We start from the raw sequence: 22,103 nt of genomic DNA on the forward strand, positions 1-22,103 counted from the left end.
ATGTATTTTATGAACAAATGGAAAAAGTTAATAGAAAATTGCCATTCATTTCATGTAATAATAACAATAATTATTACTATCATTATTATTATTAATAACAATAATGTTAAATTCTTGTATTCATTATATATTTTTTAAGTTAATCACCGGATTAATCGGTTATCAGAATTTTTTTCTGCTAAATATCGGAATCAGAATTGGCCTTAAAAAAATTCCTATTGGTCGGGCCCTAGTTTATACTACAGTTATCTGTTAATTCTACAGAGAAATGTCGTATATATATATATATATATATACACACATAATTGTACAGTAAAACTGAACTGAATGATCACGTAAGTAAATATTACAGTACATTTTTTTTTAATATATACATTTCTTTTCCGTCATGGTTTTAGCGTTTTCTTTTGTAAATTTGTCATTTTTACAGCTAATTCTTACTGGCTGATACTCAAAAGCTAAAAGGTACGGTCCGCACACCACACGTTGATAAATCTCTGTTGACGATGACGATGGTGGTGCTTATCCCATCAAGTAGATCCTCTGCGCTCATTTCCTCTGCCTAGCCTCCAGGGACTCAGCATGAGGACTCCATCACATCGCAGCTTAGCGCGTAAACGACTTGACTGCTGTGTAGTGCTGCGGCGTGCAGTGTGTGTCCCCCACGAGGCGCTAACAGAACACGTCTGCCAGCATTTCCCTCCAACAGGTTGTCATGACGTAAGAACAGAGGCTGGAAAGGCCACACAGACCTCGTGGAGCTCAATTACTAGAATGTTATGTTTTATGGCACGTTATCAAACTTCAGCGCCATGTTCTACATGTAACCAATCGCGAATGTTTAAATGCCTCGCAATTTAGTGGCGCACAGCTGTCTTGTACATGGAATTCAAATTTGGTAGAAATCAGACAAAATGTCTTGGACCAATTTGAAAGAATCCCTAGAAATGGCCAAATGAAAGGGCAGCTTCAAACCATAAATGGCTTCCTTTCTGTGTCTTCTTGGGATGGCTTCTTGAGACTTTTTTTGTGCTTTCACTCATGATAGACGTGCCTAACAAATTTCATGCGGCTAAATTTTCAAAAACTTCCAGCGGAGGCCACTAGGCCATCTTTTGCTAGTAAAACACCAATAGATCTTGCCCATCCTCACCTCACACCTAATACCTCGCATTCACCCATTCACGCACACATTTACATGCCAATAGGTGGCTACTTCCATGCAAGGCGCTGCCAGATCCACAATTGGAAGCAATTTGGGGTTCAGTGTCTTGCCCAAAGACACTTCAAAAGCGGACAGTTGGAGACAGGATTCGAACAGCCGGCCCTTCGGTCGGCTCTGCCAGCCGTTCCACACCTTAAAACCGCAATGGCTGAGCTCTTTAAGTTTTACAGCATGACTTCTTGAGACTTTTTTTGTGGGTCTCCCCATGACAGACATGCCTACCAAATTTTATGTTACTCAATGGAACTGGCTCCAGGGGCTGAATTTTCAAAAACATCCGGCGGAAGCCACTAGGCCATATTTTGCTATTAAAGCACCAATAGATCTTTTACAAATGCAGCGTACAAGTTTTTATGCATGTAGCCAAAAACTATCTAAAGCAGTGTTTCCAAACCTTTATTGAACCAAGGCACATATTTTACATTTGAAATATCTTACGGCACACCACCAATCAAAAATATCCCAAAAGGTATGTACAGTGGTGCCTTGGGATATGAGTTTTATTTGTTCTGTGAGCACACTCATAATTCAAAACACTCATCTCTCAAATCATTTTTCACCATAGAAATGAATGGAAATGACAACCTATTCCAGCCCCCCCCCAAAAAAGAAATGTTTTAAATGTTTTATAGTAAGAAAAATATCACTGTATGACTTTATAAAAACTTACAATAATGACATAATGAAATAGAATGTAAAGAATTAAACAGCTCTTGCCACATTGTTTGTGTTGCTTCAATTCAATGGACATTGTGTTGCTCCTTCCAGTGTGTGTGTGTGGCCACCTGGGGCAGTATAATACAGACATACGTGGAGATGGTCACAACTCCTCAGGAAGCTGCAGCAATATTAGTCATTCTTCGCAGAGGATAAAGAATATATGCCTGTGAGTATTGGTTTATCTGTCTACATGTGTTGCTCCACCGTTTGTGTTTAAATATCCGTGTCCTAAATGTTATAACACTGCGACACCGATGCTGTTTGTTAGCCCATCTATGGCAGTTTGCATTGTTTGTAAGCATTATGCTTTTTTTTAAAAAAATACACAACGTGTAATTGTCTTTGTGTTATGTTTACTTTGACAGTAAACTTCAACTGGCGGTGACAACAGCTTGAAGCCTCGTATCAAAATTTTTGCTTGCAAGTAAAGCAAAACAAATAAATCAACAACAACAACAACAAAAAACATAAATCGGGTCAGTTGTATCTCAAGGCCCCATTGCATACTGTAGTAATGATGATCTCATCTCAATTTACTTATAAATGTATTCATCGTGAAATCTGCGCCTGTTTAGTTGGACACAGAGCTATTGTTCTGTTAAATGAATGGCAACAGGTTGATACACAGATTAATTGTACCTTCTGCTGTCTAGCGGAAGAACATTAAATTGTTCTGCCTGTCACTGTACATCACTGACATAGAAAGATAAACAAAGATCCATTATTTGTAGTAAAGAATCATTTTTTGGGGGCCAACTAAGTGAAATGTGGTCATTTCACACACTACTGGTTGTGAATCACTGATCTAATCATAAGTAGCAGAAAAGTAGCGTAAAATCAATTTAGTGTGTAAAACAAAAAACTAAAGGCTCTTTCTCTTTCGATCTTTTCCAAGCATGACCCTTCAGAGCCGATCTTGCAGCTAATAACCGTCGCTTTGTTTTTGCACTGTGCACCTCAAAGCCCGCGAGCATCAAAACCTTATTAAGATGAATGATTGATAGCCCGCCAACAGTAGCGAGGACGCGCTTAACCCGCTCTGGTGTTGCTTTGAATCAAAGCAGGGATGTGTTGTTAATTATCCGAGAGGTCTCTGATGGTCGTGGACGTTGGCCGACACTTCGGTGGACTATCAAAGATGTCGACGCCAAGTCTTTATTGGCTATGAGAGGGCCCACCTGCACTATATTAAAGAGCTGTGCTATATCAAAGCTATTGATTCGCTCAGGATAGAGCTTCAAAAGACTTTCGATTAAAGAGCATGTGACCAGTGGTCACCAATAGCAGTTTAAATACAGGGTGATTCATTTCCATCAAGCATGGTCCATACATCCATTCATTTTCTCACTACCGCTTATCCTCATTAGGGTCGTGGATGAGCTGGAGCCTATCCCAGCTGACAGGTACACCCTGAATCAGTGGCGGGCCGTGCATTTGGTACCTAGGCCTCCAGTAGGGATTTACCCGACATAATACACTTTTTAATACCATTACCCCCACTATCACGTCACAATTATAGAAAGAATACTATACAAAAACATAATATAACACCACTCAACTTTGCCCCATAAATCAGATGGAGCAGTTCAGAGTCAACATTTATTAATTAATAACATGACAAAAACATAAAAAGATAAAAATACAATACATCATACCAGGGATGCTGATTATTGAATGTACATTCATTTGTGCAGCTTGCTATAGATGTGTTTTGCAAGTCAGAGGTGGCTGTAACAAGTCTTGCTCTGTCCAACCAATCAGTTTGAAAAAAATACTGACATCATCGCAGGCCAGCTTGCTGCCCCTGTGAGGACAAATTTGAAAACGGATTGGTTAAAAAAACATTCCCATGGCAAATATAGTTTCTTACATTGGCATGCACTCCTGATTCTGAAGGCCCTGGGCATGTTAGATTGACATGGTAGGATGCTGAAATCTGATTGGACAACACATCTAACATACACATACTAGAAACAGTGCAGCCAAGGGAAATGCTACGAAATGAAGCGAAAAGACTGTTGGAAGTAAATTAATGTTTGAATAATGTTTCAAATCTGACCGCTCACCACTTCCCTGGACCGTTTGCTGGTCAGTCATGGGGTATATATGGACAAACGACCATTTAATCTTAGTCTCACCTATTCACAGCACATTAATGAGTAATAATCCTCTGAACTGTGAACTGCATCTGACCACCCTTGCGGACACCCGAATCCCATCCATCCATCCAGCCATTTTCTACCGCTTATTTCTACCGAGGTCGGGTCGCGGGGGCATTAGCTTTAGCAGGGACGCCCAGACTTCCCTCTCCCCAGCCAGTTCATTCTGCTCTTCCGGGGGGATCCCGAGGCGTTCCCAGGCCAGCCGAAGGATGTAGTCTCTCCAGCGTGTCCTGGGTCGTCCCCGGGGTTTCCTCCCGGTGGGACGTGCCCAAACACCTCACCAGGGAGGGGTCCAGGAGGCATCCAAATCAGATGCCCCAGCCACCTCATCTGGCTCCTCTCGATGTGGAGGATCAGCGACTCTACTCTGAGATCCTCCCGGATGACCGAGCTTCTCACCCTATCTCTAAGGGAGAGCCTGGACACCCTGCGGAGGAGACTCATTTCGGTTGCTTGTATCCGGGATCTTGTTCTTTCGGTCACGACCCACAGCTCGTGACCATAGGTGAGGGTACAAACGTAGATCGACCGGTAAATTGAGAGCTTCGCCTTTCGGCTTAGCTCCTTCTTTACCACTACGGACCGATACAAATTTCGCATCATTGCAGACACTGCACCGATCCGCCTGTCGATCTCCGGTTCCATTCTTCCCTCACTCGTGAACAAGACCACAAGATACTTGAACTCCTCCACTTGGGGCAGGATCCCAATCCAATCCCCCCGAATCCCAATTATCACTACTTACAAATTCCCTTTGAAACAAAATGCATTTCTAGTTAGTTAATCTTTGACACACAAAATCATCTACCCACCCATTCATTTTCTATCCTGCTTGTCCTCATTAGGGTCACAGTTGAGCTGGAGAATGTGAGTCAGGGTACACACTGGTCACCAGTCAATCACAGACCACATACTGTTGAGATAAACAACCGTTCACACTCACATTCAAGCTTATGGACAATTTTAGTCTTAAATTAACCTGACATAGATGTTTTTGGGATGTGGCTGGAAGCCAGAGTACCTGCAGAAAACCCACTGAAACACAGGGAAAACATGCAAACACTACATAGGAAGGCCCAGCATGGTACACTTAAAAAACAAAAACCTACTCCGTACTTCTTTTTGGCACTCGTTGCAGTACCAAGGTTGGTGGTTGGCTAACTAAAGGGTGGAGCTAGACAACGCAGTACCAATTGGTGGATGGAGAACGGTCAGGGCAAAACCACAACTCAACTCGTGTATGTCTTTATAACAAGCAAGGTGAGAACCTAACACTAACAACCTTAAAGAGTTTAGCCCGGGGCTCGTGAAGGTTAATTTGTTCCACTCGGAGTGCTTTCCCTGGGAGTCCTTTCACGTCAGTTCAGTTGGAATTGTTAACATTCATGAGGAAAGCACCACTTGATTGGGCCGTCGACAACTGAGCCCCAACGCTGACCTCGTGAACATTTAATGAGCCCCCGTCTTGCATAGCCAATGTCAAGTCAAAGGTATGGGAGTAAACGCCTCTGGATTGTAGAGTTGCTTTTATGTAATCAACGATGTCACATTTTAATGTTTTGACAGTTGATTTGCACGATTTGGTATTGTCGATGTAGGTTGGCGATGCAACGTATGGTTAACTTGTAGGGGTGGGACAAAATGTCTATCAAATGTGGGAGATGCAAAAGATGGAGGACATGATGCGAGTATACAGAGTTTGAAGGCAATTTCTGTAAATCTAACACATTTCTGCCAGTAGGAGGGATCTATGTATCTCTTCAAGGTGGGAGCTTCATCATACAACCCCAATTCCAATGAAGTTGGGACGTTGTGTTAAACATAAATAAAAACAGAATACAATGATTTGCAACTCATGTTCAACCTATATTTAATTGAATAGACTATAAAGACAAGATGGCGGCACGGTGGCCGACTGGTTAGAGCGTCAGCCTCACAGTTCTGAGGTGCGGGGTTCAATCCCCGTCCCCGCCTGTGTGGAGTTTGCATGTTCTCCCCGTGCCTGCGTGGGTTTTCTCCGGGCACTCCGGTTTCCTCCCACATCCCAAAAACATGCATTGATTGGAGACTCTAAATTGCCCGTAGGCATGACTGTGAGTGCGAATGGTTGTTTGTTTCAATGTTCCCTGTGATTGGCTGGCAACCAGTTCAGGGTGTACCCCGCCTCCTGCCCGATGACAGCTGGGATAGGCTCCAGCATGCCCGCGACCCTAGTGAGGAGAAGCGGCTCAGATAATGGATGGATGGATATAAAGACAAGATATTTAATGTTCAAACTGATAAACTTGATTGTTTTTAGCAAATAATCATTAACTTAGAATTTTATGGGCCAGGGTCATGTTTACCACTGTGTTACATCACCTTTTCTTTTAACAACATTCAATAAACGATTGGGAACTGAGGACACTAATTGGTGAAGCTTTGTAGGTGGAATTCTTTCCCATTCTTGCTTGATGTACAGCTTCAGCTGTTCAAAAGTCCAGGATATCCGTTGTCGTATTTTACGCTTTATAATGCGCCACACATTTTAAATGGGAGACAGGTCTGGACTGCAGGCAGGCCAGTCTAGTACCCGCACTCTTTTACTACAAAGCCACGCTGTTGTAAGACGTGCAGAATGTGATTTGTCATTGTCTTGCTGAAATAAGCAGGGGCGTCCATGAAAAAACGTTGCTTGGATGGCAGCATATGTTTCTCCAAAACCTGTATGTACCTTTCAGCATTAATGGTGCCTTCACAGGTGTAAGTTACCCATGCCATTGGCACTAACACAGCCCCATATCATCACAGATGCTGGCTTTTGAACTTTGCGTCCATAGCAGTCCGGATGTTTCTTTTCCTCTTTGGCCCGGAGGACACGACGTCCACAATTTCCAAAAAACAATTCGAAATGTGGACTCGTCGGACCACAGAACACTTTTCCACTTTGCATCAGTTCATCTTAGATGAGCTCGGGCCCAGAGAAGCCGGCGGCGTTTCTGGGTGTTGTTGATAAATGGCTTTTGCTTTGCATAGTAGAGTTTCAAGTTGCACTTACGGATGTAGCGCTGAATTGTATTTACTGACATTTGTTTTCTTAAGTGTTCCTGAGCCCATGTGGGGATATCCTTTACACATTGATGTCGATTTTTGATGCAGTGCCCCCTCAGGGATCGAAGGTCAAGGCCATTCAATATTGGTTTTCGGCCTTGCCCCTTACATGCAGTGATTTCTCCAGATTCTCTGAACCTTTTGATGATATTATGGACCGTAGATGATGAAATCCCTAGATTCCTTGCAATTGTACGTTGAGGAACATTGTCCTTAAACTGTTCGACGATTTTCTCACGCACTTGTGCACAAAGAGTTGAACCTCGCCCCATCGTTGCTTGTGAATGACTGATCAATTCAGGGAATGTCCTTTTATACCCAATCATGACACCCACCTGTTCCCAATTAGCCTGTTGACCTGTGGGATGTTCCAAACAGGTGTTTGATGCGCATTCCTCAACTTTCTCAGTCTTATTTGCCATCTGTCCCAGCTTTTTTGGAACGTGTTGCAGCCATAAAATTCTAAGTTAATGATTATTTGCTAAAAACAATCAAGTTTATCAGTTTGAACATTAAATATCTTGTCTTTGTAGTGTATTCAATTAAATATAGGTTGAACATGATTTGCAAATTATTGTATTCTGTTTTTATTTATGTTTAACACAACGTCCCAACTTCATTGGAATTGGGGTTTTAGTTTATGTGTTGTTGGCAATCTGATAACATTTCCAAGGAGGAGTTCATTTTTGTAAGTGCCCCTAAAATGGCTACCTACAACCAAAACGCCAGCCTTCCTGGAACTTTTCATGCGTGGCTTCTTTGTGTGTCTAATCATGATAGCCATGCCTTCTAAATTTCATGTTTTTGAGTAAAACAGGCTTTGGGGGCCAAATTTTCCTAAGCATCTAGAGGGTGTTACCGATCCAATTTCTGGGGGTCACACTCCTTTATAGTATTCCTTGGTACCTGTTCTCACTCTCTTGCTCACACAGTTCTCCAAATAACAGGCAAAATGTGCTTGCATTAAGGCTGTTTTTTACTCCCAATTGAAGTTTAGTGTCATACTGACACACAGACTAAAAAGAATTAGACATTGTATATTTAAACACCAAAATGTTCAACAAAACTACATCATTTTGCCTAACAAAAGTCCGCTATCCTAATGCTAACATATAATGCAAAAAGGCATAAATGGGCTAATTGAAATTAGCATAGATGATACACTAATTATAAACCTTCAAACAACTGCTACTTTACCACACACTGAGTAACAACACACACAAACAGAGCATACAATAGTCACAGGGATTTATTCTTAACTATACATCTCTTCCAGTAGACCTCAGTGCTGCCCGCCATGTTGCAGCACAATGTGGTACTACTATACTCAAGGTGCGCAATTATAAATTCAGACTTGGCTGCATATCGTACAAACACATTTTAAGAAATTATCGAATACAAATTTGGGAATGATGACGTGCAATGTAGCAGGGAAACCTGAAGTTGGTCAATGGTGTCACACAAACGTAATCCTGCTGATCGAGGATCAACGACCCGCCACTCTGGCTCGTCTGTCACCCGTGTAGACGCGTGGCGTTGGAGTAGTGATTACCGCCATGACACCGGGGGCAGGATTAAGGCAGATTACATGTGCCAACACACACTGATAGACACACATATACACATTTGCAATTTGGGTTGTAGAAATCTTTTGTTACTGATACTTAAGTAGATTTTTCAGGTATCAGTACTTTACTGAAGTATTTAATTTTCTGATGACTATTTTTGTTTTACTCTTGACATTTGAAAACATATATACTATATCTGTACTTACTACTCTTTCCTTTTTCAAAATAGGCTTGTTCCTTTTTTTTCAGCACCCACAGATGATGATATGATGTATAAAAGATAGATTAATAGAGAGCTGTTAAATCCTCCGCGGCTTTGTTTTTGATTGATTGACTGAAATCTTTTGAGACTTGTAAGGTGGAACATGAGCCAGAAAGCATCAACAACAATGACACAACAGATTCAGGGAAGTTATTCCTCAACCATGGCCTTATTTAAAGCTGTGGTTATTTTTATGTATGTATACGTTTCCATGCTAGCTAGCTTTTGTTTTTCTCAGTACTACAAGCACTATGAAGTTGTTGTTGTTGTTGTTGTGAGTTATCATGATGGGTATTGTGTAGTTGTTAGAAAAAAAAAATCCTTATCACTATTAACTTGTATTTAAGTACGTTTCGGTCTGTACTTTCTCTCAAGTAGAGGAGTTGAATCGGTACATCAACGAGTCTTTTTTTAAAGTGTCTTTACTTCAACTCAAGTACAGCGTGTGAATATTTTTACTATCTCTGATTTTTCCACAAGAATCTAAAATCAGGGATAATAAATATTCTCATACAAAAGGGCAGGGACATGACAAAAGGCATTGTACTATCTACACAGGAAGTAGGGTGCCAACATGGCCGCTTCCAGGGGAAACCCTGCACCTTCTCCTTGGCCCCCGCTCTTCCTCGTCCTGCTCATTGCATCCCCGGGAACCCTGCATGCCCGACCCCTCCTCCTACACTCGTCCATCAACGTGGCGGTGGTGTTCAGTGGCTCCAGCTACCAAAGCGAGGTGCGAGGCCGGCTGAGCGGTGAGAACTTTGTAGACCTGCCTGTGGTGGTGAGCCCCGTGACGGTGCTGGTCAACGACACTAACCCGCGCGACCTGCTCACCCGCCTCTGCGACACCATGGCGACGGAGAGGCTGCACGGCGTGGTGTTTGAGGACGACGTCGGATCGGGTGCCAGTGCACAGGTGAGATTTGACAATTTTGGTCATGTGACGCTGAGTGAATAGAGCTGCATTTTTGTGGCGAGACGTCGGATGTTGCTGACACACAGCGCACATGCGCAATTATGTCGAAACACAAATGGTTTGGAGCTTGATTTAAAAATAAATAAATAAATAAGCTTAGGGTTGAGCCAATTATTGGTGGTCATGGAGCAAAAAGAGTCAACAAACTTTGGCCTCATGCTCTGCACACACATAATGACCCAAACTCAAACGGTTTGCATTTTAGCCTCACGCCTCTGTCTCGTACAATATATGTGGTTCAGAATTACCTCTAATCAGACAAAAGCTCTAGGAGTAGTTTGTTTTTGGTCAAAATCACCCTAATATGGTAGTTTCAAACCAAGATGGCAGACTTCCTGTGTCTTTTCAGGCATGACTACTTGATACTTTTTTATGGGTCTACTCACGATAGACATCCATCTTCTTCTTTTCCTTTCGGCTTGTCCCGTTAGGGGTCGCCACAGCGCGTCATCCTTTTCCATGAGAGCCTATCTCCTGCATCCTCCTCTCGAACACCAACTGCCATCATGTCTTCCCTCACGACATCCATCAACCTTCTCTTTGGTCTTCCTCTAGCTCTCTTGCCTGGCAGCTCCATCCTCATCATCCTTCTACCAATATACTCACTCTCTCTCCTCTGGACGTGTCCAAACCATTGAAGTCTGCTCTCTCTAACTTTGTCTCCAAAACATCGAACCTTGGCTGTCCCTCTGATGAGCTCATTTCTAATTTTATCCAACCTGGTCACTCCGAGAGCGAACCTCAACATCTTCATTTCCGCCACCTCCAGCTCTGCTTCCTGTTTTCTCTTCAGTGCCACTGTCTCTAATCCATACATCATGGCTGGCCTCACCACTGTTTTATAAACTTTGCCCTTCATCCTAGCAGAGACTCTTCTGTCACATAACACACCTGACACCTTCCTCCACCCGTTCCAACCTGCTTGGACCCGTTTCTTCACTTCCTGACCACACTCACCATTGCTCTGGACGGTTGACCCCAAGTATTTAAAGTCCTCTACCTTTGCCATCTCTTCTCCCTGTAGCCTCATTCTTCCCCCACCACCCCTCTCATTCATGCACATATATTCTGTTTTACTTCGGCTAATCTTCATTCCTCTTCTTTCCAGTGCATGCCTCCATCTTTCTAACTGTTCCTCCAGCTGCTCCCTGCTTTCACTGCAGATCACAATGTCATCTGCAAACATCATGGTCCACGGGGATTCCAGTCTAACCTCATCTGTCAGCCTATCCATCACCACTGCAAAAAGGAAGGGGCTCAGGGCTGATCCCTGATGCAGTCCCACGTCCACCTTAAATTCTTCTGTCACACCGACAGCACACCTCACCGCTGTTCTGCTGCCCTCGTACATGTCCTGTATTATTCTAACATACTTCTCTGCCACTCCAGACTTCCGCATGCAGTACCACAGTTCCTCTCTGGGTACTCTGTCATAGGCTTTCTCTAGATCTACAAAGACACAATGTAGCTCCTTCTGACCTTCTCTGTACTTTTCCATCAACATCCTCAAGGCAAATAATGCATCTGTGGTACTCTTTCTAGGCATGAAACCATACTGTTGCTCGCAAATACTCACTTCTGTCCTGAGTCTAGCCTCCACTACTCTTTCCCATAACTTCATTGTGTGGCTCATTAACTTTATTCCTCTATAGTTGCCACAGCTCTGCACATCACCTTTGTTCTTAAAAATGGGCACCAGTACACTTTTCCTCCATTCCTCAGGCATCTTCTCACACACTAGAATTCTATTGAACAAGCTGGTCAAAAACTCCACAGCCACCTCTCCTAGATGCTTCCATACCTCCACAGGAATGTCATCAGGACCAACTGCCTTTCCATTTTTCATTCTCTTTAATGCCTTTCTAACTTCCCCCTTACTAATCATTGCCACTTCCTGGTCCACCACACTTGCCTCTTCTACTCTCCCTTCTCTATCATTTTCCTCATTCATCAACTCCTCGAAGTATTCTTTCCATCTACCTAGCACACTGCTGGCACCAGTCAACATATTTCCATCTCTATCCTTAATCACCCTAACCTGCTGCACATCCTTCCCATCTCTATCCCTCTGTCAGGCCAGCCTGTATAGATCCTTTTCTCCTTCTTTAGTGTCCAACCTGCCATACATGTCATCATATGCCTCTTGTTTTGCCTTTGCCACCTCTACCTTTGCCCTGTGTCGCATCTCAATGTATTCCTTTCGCCTCTCCTCGGTCCTCTCAGTGTCCCACTTCTTAGCTAACCGTTTTCCTTGTATGATTTCCTGTACTGTGAGGTTCCACCACCAAGTCTCCTTCTCTCCTTTCCTGCCAGAAGATACACCAAGTACTCTCCTGCCTGCTTCTCTGATCACCTTGGCTGCAGTGGTCCAGTCTTCTGGAAGCTCTTCCCGTCCACCGAGAGCCTGTATCACCTCTTCCCGAAAAGCTGCACAACACTCGTCCTGTCTCAGCTTCCACCACATGGTTCTCTTCTCTGCCTTTGTCTTCCTAATTTTCCTCCCCACCACCAGAGTCATCTTACACACCACCATCCTATGCTGTCTAGCCACACTCTCCCCTACCACTACCTTACAGTTGGTAACCTCCTTCAGATTACATCGTCTGCACAAGATGTAATCCACCTGTGTGCTTCTACCTCCGCTCTTGTAGGTCACCCTATGTTCGTGCCTCTTCTGGAAAAAAGTGTTCACTACAGCCATTTGCATCCTTGTTGCAAAGTCTACCACCATCTGTCCCTCCAAGTTCCTTTCCTGGATGCCGTACTTACCCATCACTTCTTCATCACCCTTATTACCTTCACCAACATGTCCATTACAATCTGCACCAATTACGACTCTCTCTCTGTCTGGGATGCTCAGAACTACATCATCTAGCTCCTTCCAGAATTTCTCTTTCACCTCTAGGTCACATCCTACCTGTGGGGCATAGCCACTAATCACATTACACATAACACCCTCAATTTCAAATTTCAGCCTCATCACTCGATCTGATACTCTTTTCACCTCCAAGACATTCTTAGCCAACTCTTCTTTTAAAATAACCCCGACTCCATTTCTCTTCCCATCTACACCATGGTAAAATAATTTAAACCCTGCCCCTAAACTTCTAGCCTTACTGCCTTTCCACCTGGTCTCCTGGACACACAATATATCAACCTTTCTCCTAATCATCATGTCAACCAACTCCCGGGATTTTCCTGTCATAGTCCCAACATTCAAAGTCCCCACATTCAGTTCTAGGCTCTGTGTTTTCCTCTTCTCTTTCTGCCGAAGAACCCGCTTTCCACCTCTTCTTCTTCTTCTTCTTTGACTTCGACTTCGACCCACAGTAGCTGAATTTCCAACAGCGCCCTGCAGGTTGACGGCGCCGGTGGCGGACGTTGTTAACCCGGGCCACGACCGATCCGGTATGGAATTCTTTGGATGAACGCTCATATTTGTTTGGCAAGGTTTTAAGCCGGATGCCCTTCCTGACGCAACCCTCTGCATTTATCCGGGCTTGGGACCGGCCTACAGTTTGCACTGACTTGTGCCCCCCCATAGGGCTGCATTACATCCATACTGAATGTAATATTCCTAAGGGAAACTGGCTTTGGGTTATGAATTTTTAGAAGAATCAAGGGGAGGTTTGAGCCCATTATTGGTGGTCAACGTAGCAATTTAAAGAGCCAACAAACATTGGTTGCATGCTCAGCCCACAAACAATGACCAAAACTCAAGTGGTTCAGTTTAGCCTCACTCCTCTGTCTAGTATATGTTTCCAATTCAATTCCAATCGGACAAAAGCTCTAAGGAATAGTAACTTAAATTGTTCCTTTAAACTAAAATGGCGGCCTGCCCTTGGGTTTTACAGCATTTTTTTTGTAGGTCTACTCATGATAAACTTGACCACTGAATTTCATCTTGAAGTGAAAAAAACTTCTGGGGTTGAATTTCCCAAATGATTCTGCAAGCTGCTATCGGGCCATTTTTATTTTGTTATTTTTTTTTTTTAGCATTACTTATCACGACAGAACAAAATGTTTCAGCGAAGAGAAGCTCAGAGAGCTGTCAAATATTTGGGAATAAGAGGTTACTTCAGTTTGAAATGCGCCATTGCTGTTTAAAATTGTAACGTGACAAGAGCTCGCTAAAATGGAAAGAGTCCGCATTAAAGCACATCAGCCTTTGTCAGCTCCTTTTATCCAAGTTAAATGTTGTAAAACTAAATCCTCCATACGCTCTCCTTACCATCTGTTTTACCGGAATGTGAAACAATCCCTGTTTGCTGCCTTTTACTGGTGCATTGTAACTTTTATTTGTCATTAATCAGCCGATAAAAGTCATTTTTTTATATAGCGCTGTGGAGGACAGTGGCATTGAGGGAATTGATACACGGCCGAGATTCATTGACACAATTTAGAATGAGACTTTTTTTGGGGGGGGGGGGGGCGGCGTCTTCAGGTGGCTGAGGTGGCGCAAATCCTGGACTTCCTATCAACGCAGACGGCTTTGCCCATCGTGGGCGTCAGCGGCGGCTCAGCGGTGGTCATCCCATACAAGGTAGGATAGCACGCTTGGTGAGGGAAAGTGCCGTTTAGCCTTCTTATTTAGCAAACCATTTTGACAGTGTTAAATGAATTTCAGTAAAATTTGCTTTTTATTTATTTTTTATAGAATTGTCATCTCTTCCAGCCTTGAATTAATCTAAAATGTCAAAGTTACACACAAAAAATGACATATTTGTTTTGAACAACAAAAAAATGGCATATTTGTTCTGATCAAGAAAAAAATGTCCCTTTGAAAACCATTCTAAATTAATGCAGTCCATTATTTCAATTTGGACTTTCAATTTTGATATTTTTCAATCAGATGCATTACTTTTTCCCCATTCAAAGCATGAAGCAAATATACGTTTCTCCTGGGTTTCAAAGTAGAGTTTCAATTAATGTTTCACACCAGGGTAAGGGTTTTAAACTCGGGTTTCAAGGAAGGTTTAGGGTTTCAAATTAGGGTTTTAAGCCTAGTTTAGGTTTTCAAACAAGAGTTAGACTTTCTAATGAGGGTTTCACTCCAGTGTTAAGGGTTTGAAGTACAAATTTAACCCATGGTTAGGCTTTCCAATTAGGTTTTCAAGCCAGAGTTATGGTTTCAAATCTGGTTTAGGATTTCAAAGAAGGTTCCTGGTTTCAAGCCCGGGTTAATGCTTCAAAATCTGTGTTTGAAGCCTGGTTAAGGGTTTCAAACAAGGGTTAGCCTGAGTTTCAAGCCTGAGTTATGTTTTCAAAGTAGGGTTTCAAGCAAGGGTTAGATTTGGGTATTTAGCCTTATTTAGGATTTTAAACAAAGGTTAGGGTTTCAAATTAGGGTTATTAAGGTTTCAAATTAAGGTTTCTCACCAGGGTAAGGGTTTCAAAGTAGGGCTTTAAGCCAAGGTTGGGCTTTTAAACGAGAGTTTCGTGCCAGGGTTAAGTCTAGTTTAGCTTTTCAAACAAGGGTTAGACTTGCAAAATGCAATTCAGGGTTTCACGCCAGTGTTAAGGGTTTGAAATAGGGTTTCAAGCCATGGTTCGGTTTCCAAATTAGGTTTTCAAGCCAGAGTTATGCTTTCAAAGTAGGGTTTCAAGTCTGGCTTGGGGTTTGATACGAGTGTCTAGGTTTCAAGCGTGGGATAATGTTTTAAAATCAGGGTTTCTGGCCTTTAAGTTTTCAAATTAGGGTTTGTTAGACTGGTTCAGGGTTTCAGACTTGGGTTGAGGTTTCAAATTAAGATTTGAAGCCAATGTCAGGGTTTCCATTTAGGTTTTGTAGCCTGGTTTAGGGATTCTTGAAATTTGGTTCAGCGTTTCAAGCAACCTTTTACTGGTTTTCGCAAGGGTGCCTCGCTACTGGAATGAGAAGCGTGAGAGGCTATTGTGGTGAATGATGGTGTGTATACAAAATTAGATCGTGTGTGTTTGTGTGTGCGCGTTTCATCTCCAAGTCAATGAATGGTTAAAATCCTCCAAAAATCATCTTCTAACAAGATCCAGCAATTCCGCCTTGAATGCGAGTGTTAATGAAGCTGCGTGGTGGTTTTAAGGCGCCTCTTCAGTCAGAGGCTTGCGTGCCAACAGTTTGTGGGCAGCCTTTGACCTCATTCAGCTGCTCTAATGTGCGGATGTTTGAAGAAGAAGAATGATGAGGAGAAGGACGAGGCACTGGGAGGGGGAAAACAACGATGAAGGAGCTATCATCAGTCATCTGCGAGCATGTAATCATTTAAAGGTGGATGAAGGCGAGAGACCTGACACAATGTTCAAGTCTTTTATTGTTCTTGCTCTGCTTTTAGGGGGAAGCGACTCTTCATCTCCTCACACGTCTTCATTTCATTGTGTAAGCGCCATCATCAACACCTTGTATTTTTAGCATGAGCTCCCACATGTAGACACACACAAACACTCAGACACACATTAATAGCATACAGTGGAAGAAGTAGTCTTTAATTGAGTCCCTTGCCCAACAGAATCATTGTCTTTCTTCAAGACAAGGATTACGGTTTAAAACTCGGGCTAGTATTTCAAATTAGGGTTTCAATCCTGGGTTAGGGTATCCAACCCGAGAGTTTCAAAGAATGGTTTCAAGCCGAGGTGTCTCTTTTCAAGGCTAACACTAAACCATAAACCAAGGTTCCACTCTAGGTCTCCAAGCCTTGGTTAGGGTTTTGTGTTTCAAATTAGGGTTGAGTTTTCAAAGTAGGTTTTAAATCTGCTGATTACGCATTAAAACAATTTTAGATCAATAAATGTCATCCGGATGGCCAACTTGCCAAGCACAGAATGTTGTAGTTGGATCGTAGGAATCGACACGATATACCAATGTAGTGGATAAATCGTTACACCCCGATTAGGTGGTCAGTTCCACTTTGTTCCCATGCGCTGAAATGAAAAGTTATTTTGTTAATCTCGAAATCAGGATTATGCCAGATTGGGGAATGGGGAAAACATAATTGGTCCTTGCTGGGATTCCGTTGCCGCCAGGCTTTCCACCAGGCAGACAAGGTGGATGCGATTATCAGGTTCTTGAAACTGACAAACGGCATTTGAGGTTTGTGCTGATGAACAGAAGGTCTGAAAGCTCGGTGCTATTAAAGTTTATCTGTTCTCATTCTAATGAAGATTGATGCTCTTTATTAGGGTACTATATTTTGGTCATGATGGTGGTACTTAGAGAACTAGGTATTTTTTTAGGTGGTACTTGGTGTAAGAAGTTTAAGAACCACTGTTCTATACACCTCTAATATATGATATTTACATGGCTTTTAATATTCTATACACCTCCAATGTATGATATTTACATGGCTTTTTATATTCTATACACCTCTAATGTATGATATTTACATGGCTTTTTATATTCTATACACCTCTAATGTATGATGGCATTTAATGGTGTAGCTAAGGTACCTCAGAGCTTTTCCCTCCTTGCCCACGTGTAAATGCCTCTTGTGTGTTGAATTCAATTAAGAGCGTGTCTGCTCGCCCCCTTTTTTTGTCTGAGCTGCAGGACCCCATTAAAAGCCTTAATGAGACCCTTCAGGAGGCTTTGGCTACCCCGCAGCTCTTATCCGTCACCCGCAAAACTCCCAAAACACAACTTTTTTTCACCCCTTATCCATTTAGCAGAATGGCTTTGTAACATCCGTTCAGTATTCAAATGTCTTTTTAGGAATGAACGGAAAAAGAGGCTGTTTGACACAATAGTGCAGGTGGAAGGGCTGATTCTGCCCGCCTCAATGGCGGTTGATTATCAATATGTGCAATGACGAACATCTTTGATGGGTAAAAGAAGCGGCAGCCGCACCCCAGCCCTCCATCCGCTACCCACCCCGCACTGGGTCGCCAAACAACAGAGACGGAAGGCGGGAGAGGAAGTCTAATGAGTCCGGGTTAAGGCCTTTGTGTGTGCAACTAATGTATGTGTGTTTGGACTGCATCCAGATGTAGAGTGCATCATTCGAATTATGAATCCTTGAATACTCACCAGACACTTCATTAGATATGCCTGAACAATCTAATATGATCTATTACGAGAGCTGCATAAAAAGCTATATTAAGGCCAAATTGCCTTTCTACATTTCTCGATTAGAACACGCCCATTTTTGCTTTTAATTTAGCCCTATCTTTCAGATACATATTTATTATCAATGAGTACAAGCAAATATATAAAAACATTTCGTCTCGCCAACATTGCGATTGCAAAAAAGCTTCCTATAAACTAATGCAATGCGTTATGTTAACGTTTCAATTTGGACTTTCAATTTTCACACTCAAACTATCAGATGGCACTACTATTTTCTGTCATTCAAAGCATGCAGCACAATTTAACATCTTTATCGTGGGTCTCAAAGTTGGGTTTCAAGCCAGGCTGCGTCTCTCAAATTAGTGTTCTGAGCTAGAGTTATGGTTTCAAAGCAGGGTTGCAAGCCTGGGTTAGGCTGAGGGTATCAAAATAGGGGTGTAAGCGTAGGTTATGGTTTCATCCCAGTGTTAGGGTTTGAAACAAGGTCTAGAGTTTTAAAGTGGGGTTTTAAGACAGGGTTAGGCTTTCAAAGTCAGGTTTCAAGCCTGGTTTAGGGTTCTTTGCCAGGGTTATAGTTCAAAAGTACACTTTCAAGCCAGGGTTAGCCGTTCAAATTTGGGCTTCAGGCTAGGGTCCAGCTTTCAAATGAGTGTTTCTAGCATGAGTTTTGGTTTTCAAGGGTTTCAAGCCTTAGTTATGGTTTGAAGCTAGTGTTTGAAACAAGAGTTAGGTTTTACAAATTAGGGTTTCAAGCCTGGTTTAGGTCTTCGAAGAATTGTTAGGGTTTCCTTACCATTTCAAAAGCTTTTCCATAATCAAAAAACGTACAAATTTGTCATATGCACACCCCGTATTTTTTAGAAAATTCAGACCATCACTCACATTCATTCACTTAGCGACATGAAATTTGTCATGACTAGACCCACGAAAAAGTCTCAAGCAGTCATGCCCATAACATAACAGGAAGTCTGCCATTTTGGATCATGGCAACAATGTTATGGTCTCTTTTTTCAAAAACTACCAAATACTACCAAATTTGAATCACACATACTAGACAGATAAGCGATGCTAAATTGTAAGAAATTTTAGTTTTCGTCATTGCGTTTGGGCGGAGTATGGAAGCAAATGACTCAGTAGAGCCACTGGAATGTTCCGAAAAGCCAGCCTTGGCGGTCAGTTACACCTAGTGACTGGAAATCTGGCAGGGTTATCTGTTATGAGTACAGCCACAAAAACGTCTTGAGAAGTCACGCCCGAAAACACAGGAAATCTACCATTTTATGTTTCCATTTGCACTGCAGGACTTCAGCGTCTTAGCAAACAAGTGGTGGCAAGGTCACACATTCTGTGCCACATCTGGCCATGTGCAGCCTTGCCGCCTCTGTCAAATTATCGGGCCAACGAATTGAAGTCTGTAGGCGGGCTGGCATTAATTAATGAATTTTCATTCCCAGTGGAAAAAAAATTAAACTCTTTTAAGGCGGGAATACCACTGGGCTTTGGGGTTGGCCTCCTTTTTGGAGGAGGCCAGGAGTGAGCGATCAGAAAGACAAATGGAGAAAGCAGGTCAAACTGTCCTGTTAAAAATAAATACATAAATAAACCCTAAAAAAAGAAATGGCGGTGTGATCCGTTGAGACCCATTGCGTCTCTTCTCGTCCAAGAGTGCAGCAAACTGCTAATCTCGTGCTGGCGGACTCAAATTGTAACATATGCTCAAAGACACAAGCGATACAGATTCTACTTAATTACTTAATTAGATTACTTAATTAATTAATTAATTTTCAGTTGCACATGAAAAAAATATGTTAAACTGATGTAATTGTCCCATCTTTTCCATGAAAACAATCAAATAATATATGTTAGTTGAACACATTTAAATCATGTGCAACTGGTCTACATGTTTGAAACAACTAAATTCAAAGGACCTTTTTCAGTGTAGGTTTAGGATTATGGTAGGCGTAGTCTTACTGTAAGGATCACATTAAAGTTATATTGGGGTTAGGGTAATGATATGGTAGTGTAGGATTGGGTAGGTTTAGGATTATGGTTGATAAGAGTAGGGGAGGAAGAGATTTGAACTAGAAGTGGGGTTAGGGTAGGGATAGATTAGGGTTTGGGTTAGATGGCTGCCATTAATGTTACATTTGGGTAGGTTTAACATAATGTTAGGGTCTAGGTCTTGGTAGGTGTAGGGTAGGTTTCAGGCTAGGGTAGGGTTATGTTAGGGATAGAGTTGGGGTTTGGGTGAGGATAGAGCAGGGTAAAGTGAGATTAGGGTTACGGTAGGTTAGGGGTTTGGAAAGTAGTACAGAGTAAAAAAGAAAAAAAGTAAATACATTATCAAAACAAACCAAGTAGTACACCCTTATTTCATTTTAACGCACACACTCCCACAGGACTGCTAATTATGTCTTTGTAACCACGCCAAGGTGTTGGCGATGTGAAGGGGAGCTTTAGAGTGTAAAGTGTCATGTTCTTGTTCTATGCCTGTGTGTTGTGCAGTTTTATATGCTTTTCCCCAGTTTACTTGGTGAGCAGTAGTGGCGGAGTCTCCTCCGCCACAACTGCTGACAACTGTCGATCAGCAGGGTATTTCGGTGCAGCAGAAGCAGGGGGAAGGCGTAGGATTACTGTATTGCTCACCACCATTGCTCGTTTCATTGTTTTCATATTGTTGCCTGTTTTGTGTACTTGATTGGTTAGTCTTGTATGTAGCTAGTTGTGCTTACCATTTGTTCATCCATTTGTACGTGAGGACTTCTGTTGTTTCTGTTCTTTAGTGCCCTATTCTTGTAAAGAACAAATTCCATTTGTATGTTTTTCTCGTTGAGGTCTTCCTTCCGCTGTGGCTACGTCCATCTGTTTGAGTTTAGTTTTGTTTACTACTAGTCGACCCTTTGCATTTTTTCCCCCCGTTTATCGTGTTCCCTTGGTTAAAAAAATAATTCTGTCTTATTGGCCTATTTTTGTGGCATTGATACATCTTCACACGAGGAGTTTATTATGCTGTGACTTGCTTAGAACGCTTGCAACTTGGTTTTGGGTTTGGGCTAGGGTTAGGATTAGTTAATTGGAGAGTAATCAGGCTTCTTAAAGTGATGCATCTTGTCACTATCAAGTACACAGTCTCTGTTGAGTTTTTTATTTTTTTTTCTGCTTCGGTGACACGCAGACACGCTTGTGTACTATTTTTAAGGACCGCTCTACGTCGTGGCGGCTCCGCAGCCTCCCGGGGCGAAGCCCGAGCAACACCAGACTAAGATTAAATTGAATGACGGCGAGTCTGGCTGTGATACTCTTTCGCTATTCCTCAGGCTCACAGCTCTCAAGGGTGGGAGTGTTTTTGGAGGAGGGGTGGGGAGATGACAGCTCTTCGCCCTCGGAGACAAGCCCAGGAGAGTCAGCTCCCAAAAGGCACTTTGACAGTTTAACACTACGTGTTCCCACCCTCACTACTTTTTATCAGCGAATATGTATGACAAGACATCTTGTAGATGTAGGGCTTGTAGTGCTGCAATTAAAATAAATTACTCCAATCAGGTGCCTTTTTACAGCAGCTATCAAATCAGATTGGGAATATTTTGCATTAAGAGCTGTCTTTCTTGCACCTGCTTACATCACAGGCACCTTCAGATCTACCAAATATTACAAATCACGTCAGAATGCTTTGCCTCAAATGTCATACGTACTTTTAAAGCGTTACATTATCATTTTGGTTCTCAGGCTAACCGCACCATAGTGTTATTTTACAAGCAAAATGCATTCCTTGGAGCAAAGGCAAGCCTGTTGACTATGCAGACAGTCACATAGCTTCCTCCAGAGCTTGCATTTACCTGGGTGTCCTGCAAATGTACCAGAACAGGCTATTACATCCAACAATGTCACAATGAAGCAGCATTAGGATTTTTGAGGATTTTAATGGACTATCCAGATGGCTGCATAGCTTCATCCAGATCCTGCATTTAGCTGGGTGTCCTGGAAACGCACCCAAACAGGCTGTTACATGTGATTCAATAACAATGTCTTATTAAAAAGCAGCATTTGGATTTTTGAGGGATT

The 22,103-nt window shown here is 42.4% G+C and overlaps 1 protein-coding gene across 1 annotated transcript in view; it reads left to right on the plus strand.

Moving 5' to 3' along the window:
• The window catches only part of LOC133469423 (glutamate receptor ionotropic, NMDA 2C-like), a 54,826-nt gene that overhangs the window by 3,420 nt on the left and 29,303 nt on the right, over nucleotides 1–22,103 (plus strand). Inside the window, exons 2-4 of the mRNA XM_061756459.1 lie at nucleotides 1,994–2,111; nucleotides 9,586–9,943; nucleotides 14,448–14,546. Coding sequence (XP_061612443.1) covers nucleotides 9,602–9,943; nucleotides 14,448–14,546 — 441 coding nt within the window. The 5' untranslated portion in view covers nucleotides 1,994–2,111; nucleotides 9,586–9,601. The remainder of the gene's footprint in view (nucleotides 1–1,993; nucleotides 2,112–9,585; nucleotides 9,944–14,447; nucleotides 14,547–22,103) is intronic.

The sequence above is a fragment of the Phyllopteryx taeniolatus genome, chromosome 19 (genome assembly GCF_024500385.1).
Source record: "Phyllopteryx taeniolatus isolate TA_2022b chromosome 19, UOR_Ptae_1.2, whole genome shotgun sequence".
NCBI lineage: Eukaryota > Metazoa > Chordata > Actinopteri > Syngnathiformes > Syngnathidae > Phyllopteryx > Phyllopteryx taeniolatus.